The sequence below is a fragment of the Artibeus jamaicensis genome, unplaced genomic scaffold, assembly GCF_021234435.1.
Source record: "Artibeus jamaicensis isolate MK-2021 breed Jamaican fruit bat unplaced genomic scaffold, CSHL_Jam_final contig_887, whole genome shotgun sequence".
Classification (NCBI taxonomy): domain Eukaryota; kingdom Metazoa; phylum Chordata; class Mammalia; order Chiroptera; family Phyllostomidae; genus Artibeus; species Artibeus jamaicensis.
The window spans coordinates 936657-955442 of record NW_026522003.1 but is presented as its reverse complement, the minus strand read 5'-3'; the positions used below and the strand labels follow the sequence as shown (position 1 = coordinate 955442).

The 18786-nt window shown below is 44.4% G+C and overlaps 2 protein-coding genes across 5 annotated transcripts in view; one reads left to right on the top strand and one right to left on the bottom strand.

The window, feature by feature from the left end:
- The window catches only part of RNF212B (ring finger protein 212B), a 48666-nt gene extending 46384 nt beyond the window's left edge, over window positions 1-2282 (top strand). For all 3 annotated transcript variants that reach the window (XM_037129295.2, XM_037129294.2, XM_037129293.2), the window contains one exon: window positions 1314-2282. In XM_037129295.2, the coding sequence (XP_036985190.2) occupies window positions 1314-1379 (66 nt within the window). In that variant the 3' untranslated portion in view covers window positions 1380-2282. The remainder of the gene's footprint in view (window positions 1-1313) is intronic.
- A 79-nt stretch (window positions 2283-2361) lies between these two features.
- On the bottom strand, window positions 2362-13399 carry HOMEZ (homeobox and leucine zipper encoding). Of its 2 annotated transcripts, XM_037129289.2 has the most exons (3): window positions 13194-13399; window positions 4627-5069; window positions 2362-4248 (listed from the first exon to the last, which is right to left on the bottom strand). In XM_037129289.2, exons 1-3 carry the CDS (start codon window positions 13231-13233, stop codon window positions 3487-3489), a joined length of 1245 nt encoding a protein of 414 aa, XP_036985184.2. In that variant the 5' UTR covers window positions 13234-13399; the 3' UTR covers window positions 2362-3486. The 2 variants fall into 2 exon arrangements, with proteins under 2 accessions (XP_036985184.2, XP_036985183.2); XM_037129288.2 differs by having other exon boundaries at window positions 2362-5069.
- Between the last annotated feature and the right edge of the window lie 5387 nt (window positions 13400-18786).

The following is an 18786-nucleotide window of genomic DNA, read 5'->3' as shown; positions in this document are numbered from 1 at the left end:
TTGCCTTTTGAGTTAACTTTCGTGGCTTTGGGTGAGTCTATTTAAGCCATTTTTCTTAGCCAAGCTCCTGGTGACCCCAGGGATATATTAAGGTAGATAAATATTTTGCTCTCATATTCCAAAGTTCCTTTTATTTCCATCAGCAAGAAATTAGGGTCTATGCCCTAAGAGGCAAAACTGCAAAATTACCTCCTGTTCTAAGATCCTCACAAATGGAGAGGATAACCTACAGATGAGGAAAGACTTTAGAGACATAGAAACCAGCTGCAAAGATGAAGTTGAGGAGAACTGAATATCTGTTGGACACTTGATATTAAAGAAGAGTTTTGGTAGGCATACTGCTATTGTGTTATTTTTTTTAAACAATCTTTTGTAGATACATACTAAAATATTAAGGGATAGGAAGTTAAATTATCTGGGTTTTGCTTTTGTCTGTTACCTTATTAGACTAGCACTTCAGGAAGATGTTTACACTTCTCCCACAAGACACGGAGATGTATCATTTGTACATGAAACAGAAGTAAAAATGGTCCTTTGGATCCTTTGGTAGGCTGGAAGTAATATACTCAATAACTATGTTTTATTTCTGGATTTCATTTCTTAGTTTTGCTATTATCTAGTGGAGAGGGGTAGAGAGTAGAAATGAAAAGCTGGCCTGAGTTATCTGTTGAAATTGGGTGATGAGTACATGTGAGTTCATTATACTATTCTACTTCGGGGTATTTATTAAAAATTTCCATTAACAAAGTTTAAAAAAAAAAAGTCATTGAAGAAAGTGCCACCTCCCCAGAAGCACAAGAATTCTACCTCCCTGGGAATCATCTGTGGGTGTGGTAGTATTTCCAGGCATTCCAAAAGAGTTTGATTTCTTGGTCTATCTTACTATCACCAGAAACCACTGCAATGTCAGTTTCCTAAGTAGCAACGAAGCCTTTGATACATTAGATCAGTGGTCCCAACTTTTTTGGTACCAGGGACTGGTTTCCTGGAAGACAATTTCCCCACAGATGAGGTTGGTGGGGAATGGTTTCTGGATGATTCAAGTGCATTACATTCAAGCTCACCTCCTGCTGTGCGGGCCTGGTTCCTAACAGACCCAATCTGTACTTCTCCGCAGCCTGGCGGCTAGAGACCCCTGCATGAGACGTCTCAAATCTTAGTTTGGAAAAGTTAATTTTCATGCAGTGGAGAAAACTATGCAAAAGCAATAGTGGTGGTTTGCTGTCCTGATAAATTTCATAAAATGGCTTGAGAGGGCCTTGCTTGCCTTTTTGGTTGTAACACCCAAGCATGCCTTCTCTTTTCTGCTGTAGACTCTCTACCAACAAAGGCAGATGGGATTAGCCACGGGGAGAGACCCATGGACCACGCCCAGATAGATCATCTCCGAGGTCTGGTCTATACATACTGCTGAAGAACAGAACGTAGCAGCCAGTCCCATCAGGCACAATGGCCTTAGAAAATGCACCCCTGCCTCGTTTCCCAGTTTCACTGTGCGCTGTCAATCTTTACCACATACACCCTGCATCACCTCTTAGGCTAGTGCTTCAGGAGGATGTTTATGTTTCTCCCACGACATGGAGTGGTCTCATTTCTACAACTTGAGACAAAGGCTGTAAAAATAGTCCTTGGCATCCTTGGGGGGTGGGAGTAATATACTCATTAGCTATGTTTTATTTCTGGATTTCATTTTTTAGTTTTGCATAAACTCTCTCATAGCCAATTCTGTTCCCTGTCTTTATTTGTTTGCCTGTTGTTTCCTCTATGCCTAGTTATTAAACATGGTTTTCCTTTTTGTCTGATAATAGTTGGAGATAGACATTCAGCTTACTGAAGTACATAGATAGTAAAATAAAAAGGAAGTCCTTTTATTGCTACTGCAACTCTATCGGTACTTCAACCTCTAAAATGGTGGAACAGGCAAAGAACACTACCACTGAGGGCAAATATTTATTCTTCGTTGGGCACTAAGGGGTAGAAATAAGGAATTACATTGGTAGGCCACAAGCAGGCAGGCCTTAAGCAAAAATACTGAAAAAATGTGAAGATAGCATCTGCCAGAAATAAGTTAGGTCTTAGCAGTGACCTTGTAGCTGAACTAAGATCACATTACCATTTCTGGAACTCTGAATTTATTTTTAAAGGCATTTCTAGACACACCTCACCTTCGGAACAGGAGCCTGTGCTGTACAGGTACAGGAAACAATCTGCCTAGTGATGCTGATACACTGCCCCTCAAGGTCGCTGTTCTTTTACTTTACCTCAATACATCCTACTGCTTCAAAAATAAATAAAATGTATACTATATCAGAATGTTAATGACTTTGGCTCCATTAATCTCTAAACCATACAAGTGGCAAGTGGAGAGAGAAACAATTTTATTTTTGGCCTTTTTATTGTTCTAGCAATTTGGGGCTTCCACTCTTACTTCTATATGGTTAACCCACTGCTATCATTATATCTGACCCCAACTGATAAAAAACATTCTTGAACAGCACTCAATTCTGTTGAAGACCATGGTCCTCCTGTCCCCAAGGCAGCTCCTATAAAGAGAGGGAAAGTCTCTTTCTGTATACAAATTGAACCAACATCAAAACAACAAAAAATCAGTCCCTGTCAAGTCAGGCAGGAGGGAGTGTCAGGCTTGTAAAACCAAACCTGCAACCTGCCCGCAGTCCTCTGAGCAGCAGAGGCCATTCCCTCTCCTCTATATCTCTGTAGCCTAACTCTACTTTTTTTTAAAAGGACATCTCCCCTAATTCCCGTCTTCAATAAATATCCAGTCTAAATTATTCTCCACCCAGTTATTTTTTTTTTCACAAGCTCCATGGGGAAGATTTACCCTGAGACATAATGAAGAGAATGAGGATTTTAGAAAGAGATAAAAAGGTACAAGGCAAAGTGGTCCCAGTATCAGAAATGAAAACATTCTGCTTCCTGTGTGATTCAACAATGAAGCAGGTAAAAGAGCTGAAATATTTGTGAGACTGGGACATACTGAGATTTCAGCTGCATTACGCTTGGAGTTGTGCTCAGAGAGAAAAGGACAGGTGCAAGGCAGCCTTGTACTCCAAGAAAAACAGCGGGACTAGGGGGTGCATTGGAATCAATTCAAATTTTCACTCCTCTTTTCCAGTCCTCCTATATACAGGGAACTAAGGTCTGGCCTCTCTGTAGTCTACTAAGGGAAAAAAACAGCAGATGAGAGCAAGAGCCTTTACCCAGCCCATAGTCTGGGCCAGATCCTTAGCACTGTCTTCACTGAGGCCAGAGGTCTGGATTTTTGCCCACTGAACCCCCACATTTGTGCCTTACGCTCATCCTCCCTGGTCCACCCTCATAACATCCAGGTTTCCCCCAACCTCAAGAACACAAAGCTTTTCAGTTCTTTGCTACAAGGTAACTTTAAAAATGTGGTTTCTTTGTTTAAACAGTTACTAAGTTGGTTCTATTTTAGTAACAAACTGCCCTTCTATAGCCCTCCATTCAGTCCTGTATAATCACATCATCATCGCTGTCATCCTCTTCCTCCTCCTCTTCATCCTCATCTTCTGGTACTTCTTCTTCCTCCTCTTCCTCCTCTTCATCCAGACAAACCACCACCTCAGCTGGCTCAGGTAATCGAGAATCAAACCAATCCAGTACTTGCTGGGTGCTAAGCCTTGACTCCTGACTCAGTTGAGGGATATCACTTTCCCGTAGCTGTTGGTGGGCTGCCCAGTACCTCTCCAAGGGCCGTATATCTGGTGGAGGTGGGGGCATTGGCAGAGGTGGTGTGTCAGCCCATTCATTCAAGGAGCGAGTTGAAGGCGATGGTGTGGGAACTGCTGGGTCCTGGAAACTAGGGGCACTGGGCACTGCGTTATCCCGAAACCATTTTAGTTGCCCATGCTTCAAGGCATAGCGTGTGTCACCAAACCACTGAATAATCTCAGGCCGAGGTAAACCAGTGATCTGTTCTAATTTATGGTAATCCTCACGGCGTGCCCATTGACACTGTAAAAAAAACGATTTGAGGATAGCCAACTGCTCTTTGGTTTTGCGCTTGGTCTTTCGCTGGCGTTGGGTATCTGGGGAAAGGTACTCGGCAGGGCCAACCCTATCTAGTACTGAGTTAGGCCTTAGCCTCTGGGGCCAGGCTGGCTCCACATGTGGCGGCAGAGCCTGTTCACTGGGTGACAGTGGCTGTGGGAGACGGCCCAGCGGCTGGAGGGGTGTAGAGGTGGCGGTAGTTCCATTAGCTTGTACCTGGAAAGAGGAAGAGGTAGAAGAAGGAGGAGTCACATTAGACGCTGACCCCTGCTTACAACTACTGGCAGATAATGAGGTTGGTGGGGGCTTATCTGGAGCATGTGGCTGGTGGACAGCTGTGGAGTGGTTCCAGGAAGCAGGACCAAGGCCATGAGACTGGTCAGGAGCCCTGCCTGTCTGATCCTTAGGGAGGCCACTGCTTTGAAGATCCTGCCAAAATTCTGACTGGTGAGAGAGTGCTCTACTGCCAGGTGCAACCAGGGGCTCCTTTGCTTTCTGGTGACTCAGTGGCTCTGAGGGGTCCTCAGGCTCTGCCTTTAATCCTTTCGTCTGGGTAGGCTCACTAAGAGTCAGGGGCACTATTCCAAGACTAACTTGTTCTGGAGGTGGCACTGGAGAAGGCACCTCCTCTGGGGGCCGCCCTGCATGATGAGTAAAAGAGAGAAGGGATTTGAAATGAAGTTGGTCCCTGTGATAAACCACTCGTGCTCGCGTCTCTTCTATTTCTTCAGATGACCAGCTGATGCCACAGCGGAGGCGTTGGGCCATGAACCAAGTCTTGACTTTCTCCATCTGCAGCCCATAGCGTAGGCAGAGAAGGGCAATGTCTGCTAGACTGGGATAGGGGAAGTAGCTGAAGGTTTGTAGCAGGTGTTCATTGCCATCCAGCTCACTGGTCTGGGCTGCTTGAGTCCACACAAGCTGGAGGTCCTCGGAGATTGGAGGGAGACAGATGAGCCCCGCATGGGAGGTGTTAAGACTGCTGGCCTCTTTGTTAGGAGGCATGGTGCTTTCTGATTTGTGCCCTTCAGAGACAGCTGTAACAAGAAGAGAAACAGCTCAATCACTGGCGTCCTCTTTTGGCTCATTGGTTAATTTCTACCAAACAAAATGCTGGATTCCAAAACAATCAACTTTCTATGTGTACTCTGCTGTTTGTTTTTAAAGTGCTCTAACAGTTTCTTATTTACTTTCATAACCCTATCGGTCATCAGAGCCTGCTAAAATTCCCACTATGTGAATGAAAAAACCAAAGTCCTGATTACCCAAAGTCACATGACTAGTAAGTGCTTTTATCTTAGATGAAAATCTGTCTTTAGAAGTTAAGAAGGACTTCCGGCCAAGATGGAGGCATAGGTAGACACAGCTTCCTCACACAACCAAAAGAAGGACAACAATTTAAAAATGAAAAACAGCTAGTACTGATGGAAAATTGAACTGTATGGAAGTTCAACAACCAAGGAGTTAAAGTGGACACATTCATGCAGACCAGACTGGTAGAGGGGGTGGAGTAGGGCAGCGGAGGTGGACAGAACTTACGGCAAAGCGGAGGCTGGCAGACCTAGTGAGGTGGGGAATGTGGAGCGCAGCATGGTGCCTAAGGTGGCAGGTGGTCCCACATTCATGCACAGATAAACCAGGCAAAACTGGGGAGTGAACAGACCATGCAACCTAGGGTCCCAGTGCAGAAAAATAAAGCCTCAAAACACCAACTGAAAACACCTGTGGGCGATGAGGTGCAGGGAGAAACTCCCAACCTCACAGGAGATTTTGTTAGACCCACGAGGTCCTAGAACGTACACGAACCTAACCACATGGGAATCGGCACCAGAAGGACCCAGTTTGCCTGTGAGAAGCAGGGGAAGTGACTGAAATGCAGCAGAGAGCAGAGCAAGCACCGTCGTTCCCTCTCAGACCCCTGCCCCACCTACAGCATCACAACCAAGCCACTGGGTTGCCCTGCCCTGGGGCACCCCTTAGCACGTAACAGGGGTGCCAAAACAAACGAACAAAAAATGGCCCAAATGAAAGAACAAATCAAAGTTCCAGAAAAAATACAACTAAGTGACAAAAAGATAGCCAACCTATCAGATGCACAGTTCAAAACACTGGTGATCAGGATGCTCACAGAACTGGTTAAATTTGGTCACAAATTAGATGAAAAAATGAAGGCTACACTAAGTGAAATAAAGGAAAATGTACAGGGAACCAATAGTGATGGGAAGGAAACTGGAACTCAAATCAATGAAGTGGACCAGAAGGAAGAAAGAAACAACCAAACAGAAAAGAATAAAGAAATAAGAATTCAAAAAAAATGAGGAGAGGCTTAGGAACCTCCAGGACATCTTTAAACGTTCCAACATCCGAATTATAGGGGTATCAGAAGGGGAAGAGGAACAGCCACGAGTGGAAAACTTGTTTGAACAAATAATAAAGGAGAACTTCCCCAATCTGGCAAAGGAAATAGCCTTCTGGGAAGTCTGAGAAGCTCAGAGAATCCCAAAGAAGTTGGACCCAAGGAGGAACACACCAAGGCACATCATAATTACTTTAGCCAAGATTAAAGATAAGAAGAATCTTAAAAGCAGCGAGACAAAAGGAGAGAATTACCTACAAAGGAGTGCCTATAAGACGTCAGCTGATTTCTCAAAAGAGATCTTATAGGCAAGAAGGGGCTGGAAAGAAGTATTCCAAGTCATGAAATCCAAAGACCTACAGCCAAGATTGCTCTATCCAGCAAAGCTTTCATTTAGAATGGAAAGGCAGATAAAGTGCTTCTCAGATAAGGTCAAGGTCAAGGAGTTTATCATCCCCAAGCCCTTATTATATGAAATGTTAAAGGGACTTATCTAAGAAAAAGATAAAAAATATGAATAGTAAAATTACAACAAACTCACAACTATCAACAACTGAATCTAACAAAACAAAAACAAACTAAGCAAACAACTATAAAAGGGGTCCTGGCTGGTATGGCTCAGTGGATTGAGCACAGGCTGCAAACCAAAGGGTCGTTGGTTCAATTCCCAGTCAGGGCACATGCACAGACCAAGTCCCCAGTGGGGAGCATGTGAGAGGCAGCCACACACTGATGTTTCTCTCCCTCTCTCCCCTTCTCCACTCTTTAAAGTCTTAAAAAAGAAAAAAAAAAAACCAAATAAACTAGAAAAGAACAGATTCATAGAAATGGAGATCACATGGAATGTTATCAGTGCTATCAGTAGAGAGGGAAGAGAGGAGAATGGGGGAAACTGTACAGGGAATAAGAAGCATAATTGGCCCTGGCTGCTGTGGCTCAGTGGATTGAGCATCGGCCCACTGCCGGTTCATTTCCCAGTCACGGCATATGACTGGGTTGTAGGCCACGCTAGGTCTCCAGTGGGGGGGTAAGTGGGGCAACCACACATTGGTGTTTCTCTCCCTCTTTTTTTCCTTCCCTTCCCTTCTCTCTAAAAAAATAAATAAATAAAATCTTAACATAATTGGTAGGCACAAAATAGACAGGGGGAGGTTAAGAATAGTATTGAGGCAGGAGGTAGTCAGGAGGAAACTCCAGTGGTGCCCCAGGGCTAAGATGGAGGACATCCATACAGGACAGAGACCCTCTAAGACCAGTTGTTCCTGCTTTCTGGATGCACCTCGCAGAAGATCCTACACGACCCCTGCTTCATTATAATAGCATTATAATAAATTAACACTGTGGGACCTCCTTCTCCAGTAGCCAATCAAGAAAAATCATGGGAGACCGCATGTGCAGCAGCTTTGGAAGGCAACTATTGTACATGCGCAATAGAAGCCCACCAAAAAAAAAACTAGCCAGGAAGCTTCCGCCCTGTAAGAATAGAATCCCTCCAGCCCATGAGACCATTCTCTGCTCAGAGTTTGACCCGCTCCCATGTTCTGTGGAGTGTACTATCACTTAATAAATCTTCTCTCTTTCTTTATGCTATAAACTCTGTGTTCGGTTCAATTCTTTGTCCTTGATCACTAAGAACCTGGTTACTTGTGCACACCTGTGATGGTATGGGAAATGAAGAAGCCAAAGAACTTATATGTATGACCCATGGACATGAACTAAGGTGGGGGAATGATGGGGGGGGATTACAGAGTGGAGAAGAATAAAAGGGAGAAAAAAATGGGACAACTATAATAGTATAATCAATAAAATATATTTTTAAAAAGTTAAAATGTAAAAAATAAAGTTACGAAAGGCCCTGGCTGGTGTGGTTCAGTGGATTGAGTACTACCCAGCAAACTGAAAAGTCCCCAGTTCAATTCCCAGTCACAGCACATGCCTGGGTTGTGATGGTGTACATCTCACACACTGATGTTTCTCTCCCTCTTCCTCCCTCCCTTCCCCTCTCTCTAAAAATAAATAAACAAACCCCTAAAAAAAAAAAAGAAAGAAAGAAAAGCATCCTTATAGAGCCTTTACCTTTCTAAGTTAAACTTATTTCACCAAGTTCATGGAACACAAGTCACAAAATGAAGGCTCAACCACAGAAACAAAAGGAGCAGTGATCTCCTCTTTATACATATGTGTCACCTCCTAACAGTTAATTTTTTATCTCTAGAATGTGAAGATGAGCTGGGAATACAACATAGGAAAATCTAGAAGGTTAAGTCAGCACTGTTCCTCAGCCCAATCCCCAGCTCTCTTTTTCTTTCCCTTCTTGGTGCTGGAGTGTTGGGGAGAGAAGAGACTTACCTTTAAGTCCTAAAACCAAACCCCAGAGCTTTAGTTTTTCTCTTTCAGTAGGATGAGAGAGATAGGTCAGGTATCTGGAATAAATGGGGTTTACCCCGCCCCCACCCCACCCCTGTGAGGTTAGAGAGGAATGTTCCCTTTCCCCAAATCACCCTCTGAACAAAGATTATCCCCTCCCCCAGCCTTTGTCTCTTCCAACTGCTCAGTCTCTCTCCAGGGAGCCTAGAGAGCTACCTCAGAATTTAACAAGCCCCTCCACTCGGGGCGGAAGGCCTGCAGCTCTCATCTCTTCAGGCCAGCTTTCTTCTCAGGCTCAGGTGGGCAGATGCATAAACTGTAACCAGGTCCTGCAAACCACCGAGCAGCACAGGTTCTGGGTGTGGGGACTGCAAAGATAGCCCCTGACCATGCTTCATTCCTGAAATACCTGCTCAAGTTATTGCCCAGGATAATCCTGTTGACTGAATTTTAATTCAGCTGCCTGTGTGGGTCTGAGACTTTAGCCTTTACCCTTAAAGGGATCTCACTTGAATTTACAGATACTACTCCTAACGTGTTGAAGATGGGACAGGATTCCTATGTAAATGCTACATATGAACTGAGAAAAACCCCAAGACCAGAAATTTACAAATAGAGCAGCATACTAAAAAGTTTGATATAATGATTAGAAAATGTAGAAGCATTTTAAAGTGTCACCATTCCCTTTCAACAAGCAAATCTTAACTGAAAAGGCCGTGAAGTTCCCAAAGGCAATATATACTGAAGAGAACCTAAGAAGGTAAATGGAGGCAGTAGGGCACAGTGTGCAGAAATCTGATTCTTGAGTATGGCCAATCTGCAGTCTAAACCCCAATTCTGCCACCAGCTGTATGAGCTTGGGCAAAAGTTACTAAACTTGTGAGAGTCTGTTTCCTCATGTATAACAAATGGAGACAGTGCTGGGTATCTAATAAAGTCACTTATTTTTACTGAGCACCTACTATGTGCTAGACACCATGAGTAGGCAGGGCCTGGATTGAAGTCTGGAGTGAAGTAAATTAGAGATTAAGCAAAGTGCCCCCACTTCCTACAGTGGGGCTGGTCCTTGGGAAAGTTATTTAACCCCTCTAAGCTTTAGTCTCCCATTAGAAAAAAGGGAGATCATAACAAGACCTATTTCACAAGTTTATGACTAAGAAAAAATTCACTTGACATTATGCTAGAACAAAGGCTCAGTAAATACCAGCTTTTATTATTACAGCCTCATGGGATGATTCTGATATAAGGTAATGCTCCTCCTAGACAATAGAGGAAGTGAGACACAGACTGAACTCTTTAAAATCACTGTTTTCAATCTGCTTTGGCAGAGTTCTAATTCTAACAAGCACAAGAGGAGACAAGAGGGTGTCTGTGGTTTTATACTTCTTACATTTTGAAAGTTGGATATAAATCCAGAAAGGATTTTGCTGTTTTTTAAAGTGTGAAAATCACTGCTTTAGGAGAACTGAATCCATAATTTGGACCTAAGTCCTTTTTGATTACCAGGTGGAGTGCCAGTGTGGGAGCTCTACTTTTGCCCTTCAGGTTCATCCCAGACACAGCGGAGTGGCCTATGAGGAAATGCTTGCACAGTCAGGTCTAAACCTCCAGGAACACCACCAAACCTAAGCTGCAATACTTATGCTTGCAGCATTTGACATCTACTTAACCTTATCTGTGTCCTGTCCAAGGTTACACCACCACTTTGGATATGAGACAGATGTAGCACAAGGAATAAAGCAGCCCAGTATGAGGATGGACTGCCAGACGGGAAAAAGGCAGGTGCAGCTCTAAGCCTAGGAGGAGGCATTTCGTTTTCATTCCTTCAGATTCTCATGGCATCTTCCTGATACGTCAATGAACATTCAGTAATGCAAGTACCATATTGGTGTACTGTGTATGTTGACTGTTTTCCAACTATGCAAAACACAAGTTATGGAAGACTTCTAATTCAGAATGGAGGCTTAAATTAAGCCATAACTGTATAGCTGGCTTTGAAATAGGAAGAAACTACAACCAGAGAGTGACTCACAAATAATAACAAGTAGGGTAGACCCCACAGTGATCAAAACCAAAAGCCAACTCTCCAGTGACCTGTGCCTCCATTTGGAAAGGGAAGGAGAAGGAAAGGGTAAGAGAAAAAAAGGGACTCAAACCTGCAAAAATGACTCCTACAAGGCAGAGGTGGCAGTGGTGGTGGGATTATTAATTCTGAATAATTACTCAATTTGTATCCTTATTAAATATGCCAGATATGCCCTACTGCTACTTAAAGTCACTAATAAAACGCACAGGATATAGCCCTTTTTCCTTTTGGACTTTCCGGGCCCCTGAGCAGATGGCAGAAAAGAATGGGCTGCCCTGAATCTCCAGCCTGGGTGTTCACACAGTCCTAGGAAAAAAGGTGTTCAGAACTTTAGGCTTGAGCCTAGGCTCATGGTTAAAACAGGAGAGACAGTTCAAGTGAACGACTAGATATGATCCTGCTAAATGTCCTAAATCTTTATTCAGAGAAGAATTGAAGTACTAATTGCAATGTGTTTTGGTGATAGAGTTTTAAGGGCCTTAAAGGACTTCTAGTGAACTCAATTTATGTGCTTCTCAACTTTTTACATCATGAATGGAATAATCCATAACTTTTACCTCTTTATGAATGAGGTAAAAATTATGGACCCTCACAAAGTTATGACTACTCCTCCACCCTCAAATAAACATTCACACTTACATGTTATATATGTAATCTCGGGTGGTGCAATGGCTGCTCAGAAGTCCAGCTTAAGAACCTCTGTTTAATGTTCTCCCAACTTAATAAAGGCAATGAGGGTAAGTGCTTGATGTGAACAAACAGCGTGATGTGAATGAATGGAAAAAGTGGATGGAAGACTCAAGACAATTTAAATAACTGGGTATTGGTGACATTATCAATAGTTAGAGACTGAAAGGGAGGAGCCAGGAGCCTGGCTTCACTGAACCACTGGATTATAAAACCAATACCCACACTTCATTGGATACTAGAGGCTGGTAAGCTACTGACTAGTGTGCCAAAACCATCTTCCTTCTGATGCCCTGTGTATGTGAGCCAGCTATGTGTGCTTCCAAACCTGCTTATGGCCAGTGTTGTTCTGTATTTATATAACAATTAAACACCACGTAAACCTATGATAAATTAGTGCATTAAAAATGGTTCCAATGAAGACAAAAATCAAAAGCTTAGGTAGACAACACAAAGGAGTATACATTTTAAAAATTCTTGAGAGTTGGCAAGACAACTATAAAAGACTGGAGGGGCAGGGGACTTAAAAATATCTCAGAAAGAATTCTGCATTTGGGTTGCTTCAAGTGTTTGAAGTTCTCACTCCAGTTTAAAGAAACCAAACCTCAAAATCATAGATAATGAGAGGCACTGGCCCCCACACCAGACCACACTAGAACTACCTAGGAAACTTAAAGTGGGGCGCCCTCCCCATTTCGACTTAATTAGTCTGGACTGGGGCCCCAGCATCAGCAGTTTTAAAAAGTCCTCAGGGTGCAGCCAGATTTGAGATTTGCTTGTGTAATTTATTCTAGAAAGACAGTTGAGAACTCCAATCAGCAGACTTACACAAAGAAAACACGAGGACTATCTCAAACAGGTTGGTGAAATGAATATACTTTTAATGGTGATGTTTAGATATGTATGCATCATTTTTAATACTCTCAACTTTAACCAGCTTTAAAATTTTTTTTTTCCAACTAGTGCCATCTACCTATCCTAATCATATAAAAGGGCTTCAAGGTATGGTGAACAGGAAGTCCGTGTGATAAAAGATCTGCTGATTTGGGCCCACCTTACCAAACAGGTCTCAGCTTGAGTATTCTTTAGGTTTTTCAGTCTCAGATTAGGACGCAACACTAGGAACCTCTGAGGACTTGGGGTTCACTTTCTTGGTTGGTTTTCTGAATACATCTGGGCAGCGGGTCAGAAGGGCCAGTTTCTCCTAAAACTTCATTCTCGAAGACCACTGCTACCCAGAAGGCAGGCCAGGTTTCTGTACGTGTGTTGAGGTCGCCAGGAGAGAGTCATAAGGAGGAGGGAGGCCTGGAAGGAAACATTTCTCCTATCCTCCATTTCACAGGCAGTCTAGAAGGCTCCAAACTGGGTCAGAGAACAAAAGTTTCTGCACTTGGGGCGACGAGCCCCAGGGGGCAAGCAAATCTCAATCCTCTCCTCACCAAGGGCGTCCCAACCCAGGCATTCCCCTCCTCCCTACACACCCACTCACTCTCCCCCAGTTACAACAGGGAACCTAAAAGTCCATAGGATAAAGAAAGAAGAACCGAGCGAGTTAGAAACTCGCATTCTAACCTACCGTGCAGGGAAAGGGTTCCGCATGTTGCACGTCGCAGACCGTATAGGGGGGCTGGGAGGGGAAGTCGAAGGGGCTGGGGAATCACTTACCGGGGTCCGGCCCGGGCGGCCGCTCCAAGACTCGCACCATGGGCCGGGCGAAAAGAGGGAGAAAGGGCAGGGGACCTCCAGGATGGAAGTGGGGTTCCCGCCCGGTGCGGCCTGCTGCGAGCCCACTAGCACGGAGGGTCGGGACCACAACTGCCCCTTCCGCCCCGAGAGCGCGACGGTCTAGCCCAGCCTGGCACAGCGAGTTGGAGGCGGGGCGGCGGGGTAAGGCGGGATCCAGGGGCGGTACCTAGGTGGCCCGAGTCTGGATTCGTGGACCCGGGCAGGCGGGCGCCGGAGGAACACACTGGGCTGGCTATTGGCTGCGTGGGTCTCAGCTGAAGTCGGTTATTGGCTGCGTGGGCCTCAGCCGGGGTGGCTATTGGGTGCGTGGGACAGGGAAGATGTCCTCCGCGGCCAGGATACCGCCCCCCCTCGACCTAGCGGCGCCCGAGCTTCAGACTTCGGGAGGCCCAGTTGGTCCAGGTGGTCCCCCCCCCCCGGAATTCACAACACTTTGCCGAACTGCCTAGAAGGCCTACAACTACTAGTCCCCATCTGTTTGCCCCAGGGGAGCATTCTTTTAACGGCCTTATACACGAGCGCACCTTTCCAGCAAACTGGGCAACCGCAGGTAGCAGCGTCACCGTGAACGAAGCGCTTAGCGCAACCGGGAACTTGTTCTTGAAAAGGATCAAATAAATGTCATGCCGCCCAGAAAGACGTGGGGGGGGGGGCGGGATACTAGGAGCGTGACTCTCTCTGCTTCCAGGGTCCAGCTGGCACCCGCTGGAGGGGTCACCTCATTGGGACCTACCAGATCCCAAGTTACCTCCTTGCGCGAAGCAAAGAAAACCTGGAGCTCTGCCTCATATTTAAGGCAGCGAAGGGCCTTAGTCTTCGCTGTCAAAAAGCAGATGACAATGAAATAGACTCTCCACACGCTCTGTAGTTCTGGGCCAAAAGTTTCTATGCTTAGGATGCTCAGTCTTTTAAAACTTGGGAACAGTAGTTTTTGTAGTTATTCTTGTATTTTATGTTGGTCTTTGAAAAAGTCTCTTTCCTATTCAGGTCACTCAGTAGCCCTATTTTCTTTCACTGGCCCTGTGTTTGACCCTGCCTCACTGCTCTCCCTAATTACGTTTAGTAATTACCTCATCCTAAGAACCAGCCCCACGCCCTTCATTCAAATTAATATTGCAAAAACATAGGAGTGGGCAACAGAAAGACATACTGGGGCGAGAAAGACTACAGCTGTGAGAAGGCAAAAGTTTATTCTTGTATTGTGTATTAATTATTGTATTATTTTTAAATATATTTTATTGATTATGCCATTACAGTTGTTTTATTTCCCCCTTCATTCCCCTCCACCCTGCACACCCCTCCCCCACCATTCCCCATGCCTTTAGTTTATGTCCACGTTTCTCAAGTTCTTTATTTTTTTATTTTTATTTTTTTAAATATTTTATTTATTTATTTTTTAGAGAGAGGGGAAGGGAAGGAGAAAGCGTGGAAGAGAAACATGAATGTGTGGTTGCCTCCCACATGCCCCCTGCTGGGGACCTGGCCTGCAACCCAGGCATGTGCCCTGACTGGGAATCGAACCAGTTACCCTTTGCTTCAGAGGCCCATGCTCAATCCACTGAACTACACCAGCCAGGGCTCAAATTCTTTAGATTCTATATTTCCCATACTATTCTTGCCCTCCCCCCTATTTTCTACCTACCGTCTATGCTACTTATTTTCTGTGCCTTCTCCCCCCTTCTCCTTCTCTCACTCCCCTGTTGCTAACCCTCCGTGTGATCTTCATTTCTATGGTTCTGCTCCTGATCTAGCTGTTCTCTTAGTTTGCTTTTGTTTCAGGTGTGGTTGCTAATAACTGTGAGTTTGCTGTCCTTTCACTGTTCATCTTTTTTATCTTCTTTTTCTTAGATAAATCCCTTTAACATTTCATATAATAAGGGCTTGGTGATGATGAACTTCTTGACCTTGACCTTATCTGAGAAGCACTTTATCTGCCCTTCCATTCTAAATGAAAGCTTTGCTGGATAGAGCAATCTTGGATGTAGGTCTTTGGATTTCATGACTTGGAATGCTTCTTTCCAGCCCCTTCTTGCCTATAAGGTCTCAAACTTTTGAGAAATCAGCTGACAGTCTGAGGGGAACTCCTTTGTAGGTGACTGTCCCCTTATCTCTTGCTGCTTCTAGGATTCTCGCCTTCATTTTCATCTTGGCTAATGTAATGATGATGTGCCTTGGTATGTTCCTTCTTGGGTCCAACTTCTTTGGGACTCTCTGAGCTTCCTGGATTTCCTGGAAGTCTAATTCCTTTGCCAGATTGGGGATATTCTTCATTATTTGTTCAGATAAGTTTTCCACTCATGGCTGTTCCTTTTCCCCTTCTGGTACCCTTATAATTTGGATGTTGGAACATTTAAAGATGTCCTGAAGGTTCCTAAGCCTCTCCTAATTTTTTTTGAATTCTTGTTTCTTCATCCTTTTCTGTTTGGTCATTTTTTTCCTCCTTCTGGTCCACTCCCTTGATTTGAGTCCCAGTTTCCTTTCCATTACTATTGCTTTCCTGTGCATTTCCCTTCATTTCAATTAGTTTAGCTTTCATATGTTCCTCTAATTTGTGACTAAAATCAACCAGTTCTGTGAGCATCCTGATCACCAGTGTTTTGAACTGTGCATCTGAAAGTTTGGCTATTTCTTCGTCACTTAGATTTATCAGCTCTGGGGCTCTGAGTTATTCTTGAGCCATGTTTTGATCTGTTTGTGCCTGTTATGTATGAGGAGCTGAGCCTTAGATGTTCATCAGGGCGGGGCCACCCAGGTCACTGGTTTGTGATGCTGTACGTGGGGGCGGGTCAGAGAGAGGCCACCCAGGTCACTGGTTTGTGATGCTGTGTGTGGGGGCGGGGTCAGAGAGGGACAATAGCGGTCCCCTCTGCTGCTTCCCACCGCTGGGGCCTGAGTGGTCCGTCTCACTGCTCGCTCCTTCACTGGTTTATCTGCACGTGAATGTGTGACTGCGGTCAGCCCTCAGTGTGTCCACCACCTTGCGCCCTCAGTGGGTCCACCCGCTGCTACTCCACACCTGGGATCTGCCCACGCCTGCTGGCACACCTGGGTCACGCGCCCAGATTGGTCTGGTGGATCTTTCCTGCCCGACCCTACTCTGCTGCTGGCTCTGCCCCTCTTATCGGTTTGGCTGAAGGGTTCATTGTTGTCAGACTTCCGTATAGTTCAATTTTCTGTGGTTTGGCTGCATTTTTGTTGCTAAAACTTTGTTGTTTTTAAACTTGGTTGTGCAAGAAGGTGCAGTGCTTCCACCTACGCCTCCATCTTGGCGGAAGTCTAATTATTGTATTATTTTCCATACAACTGTACACCTTCTTTGGTCCCACCTGTATATACTCAGCTTTAGAGTTGAAGTTTTTGCTCCCTCAGGGTTTAAGCCAGGGCTAGTGGTATATACCAGGACCTTCTCAATCATGACTATTACAAGGCTGCAATGGGCAGCAGCAGGGAGGCAGTGGAGAGGTCATTCTCTCATAATCCAAAATAATTTAATTAGATTAAATTGACTGGGAAGAATTTGTACTTGTTTGGCTTGAAAGCCAGGCAGGAACTGGCTGTGGTAATTTAGTATCTGACCCTGGAGGATTCAGTCATTCTGAGCAGAATCAAAGACATATTTAGTTCTGGAGTACAGGCTGATACCTCCCTCTTTTCTGTGGATTTCACTCTAAAGCTTTAGAAGATGGAGTGGACTGGATTGGGGGAATGAAAGAAAGAAAGAGGCTGACAATTTGGAAAAGGACAGCTCCCACGTTTAGCAACGCCGTAACACTCCCAGTTCTTCCAGGGACTAATGCTGAAGAGGGGGAATTCATTCTATCTTCCTCAATGCAGAAATGTTAATTCCGCGTGATTGGCAGAAATCCTCTCTCCCTAATGGCTCAGACATTAGGAGAACTGACCAGAGGCACATTTACCCTCTAGAAAATGAAGATGAGTTTCATAGACCATTTCCAAAAGCACTGGAGGAGCCCCAGCAATGCATTAACATGGTCATAGGTTTTTGTAAAATTTGAAAAAAATACTTAAACTGCAATTGAGGCAGGAAAGTTAGCCCAGGGAGCAAAAGCCTCGAAATTCTAGCCTCCCTCCCCTTCTCCATCTTGGCTGGAAAATTGCAGATGTCATCTTCACTGACCAGCTGTTTCCCCGCTTCCCCTCCCCCATTTCCTATAATTGAGAGGACAAAAAAAATCCATATCTGGAGAGGAGGGACAAGAAACCAAGGACCATCCTTGCCCACATTTAATGAAAACCTCCTATCAAGACCCCACTGGGTCATCCCATTCTCCGAGATTGCCCACTCTCATTTCTTGAGTACGTACTATCACTTTACTAAAATTGCTATACTTTGCTAAATCATCACACTCTTGAGTTTTTTCTTGTTCCCTGACACGAACCGAGACCCTGCTATCAGGCTGAGGCCACCCTTGGCCTCCTGGGTGCCTCCTGGCATCACAACTGGTTAAGATCGATGTCTCTTTCCTTTCTGACTTTCCTTCCATCACACTCTATTCTGTCAGGAATAAGTAGAAGGGCCTTGGGCATTTGGGGATTAGCTAGGGAAATTGAATTAGGGATACATTTAGCTTGGGTTTTGTAGGTACACATCTGTGATTTGCAATGACTTCTATGATTAAATAGTAGGTATAGTGTTATGGGTTGCACTGTGTCCTCCTCCAAAAAAATTCTTACATTAAAGTCCTAACTCCCAGAATCTAAGAATATAACTGTTTTTAGAGATAAGGTCTATAAAGAAATAATTAAGTTAAAATGAGGTTTTAGGGTGAGTCCTAATCCAACATGACTGGTGTCCTTACGATAATAGGAAATTTGGACACTGACATACACACAGGAAAGACCATGTGAAGACATAGCAAGAGAATGGCTACCATAAGCCAAGGAGAGAGGAACCTCCAGATGAAACCAGCTCTGCTGACACCTTGATCTGACTTCTAGCTTCTAGTGCTGGGAGAGAATTTCTGTTGTTTAAGCCACCAGTCTAGTATTTTGTTAAGGCAGCCCTAGAAAACTAATACACATATATACAGTAGCTTCCCAGAATACTCCCTAATGTCAACTATTTAGAGCCTATCAGGTCCTTGAATAACATGTGGTTCAACATCATTTTGTTGTAACATTGGTGAGGTGACATTGGAACTGAACTCTTGTTTACACATATATCAGTAAGCCTATGGTAAACTTGGTTTCATTATATCTTGTTTCTTTAAAGTTGCAGCACCTATCAACACATTAAGTGGGCTTACTGTATATGACATCAGTTACTTCACATTCGAAATGCTCCAAAATCTTATACCACATATACCAAAGAAATTTGATAGTTTTTTCCGAGTCTGACAAAAACCTTAAAAATTATGTCATTATCATTTACAAGGTGTGCTGAAATATTCCTGTGCTATCGATTTTAAAAAGGAATCATGTAGCCCTGGTTGGTGTGGCTCAGTGGGTTGAGATGGGAGCCGGCCTGCAAACCATCAGGTCGCTGGTTTGA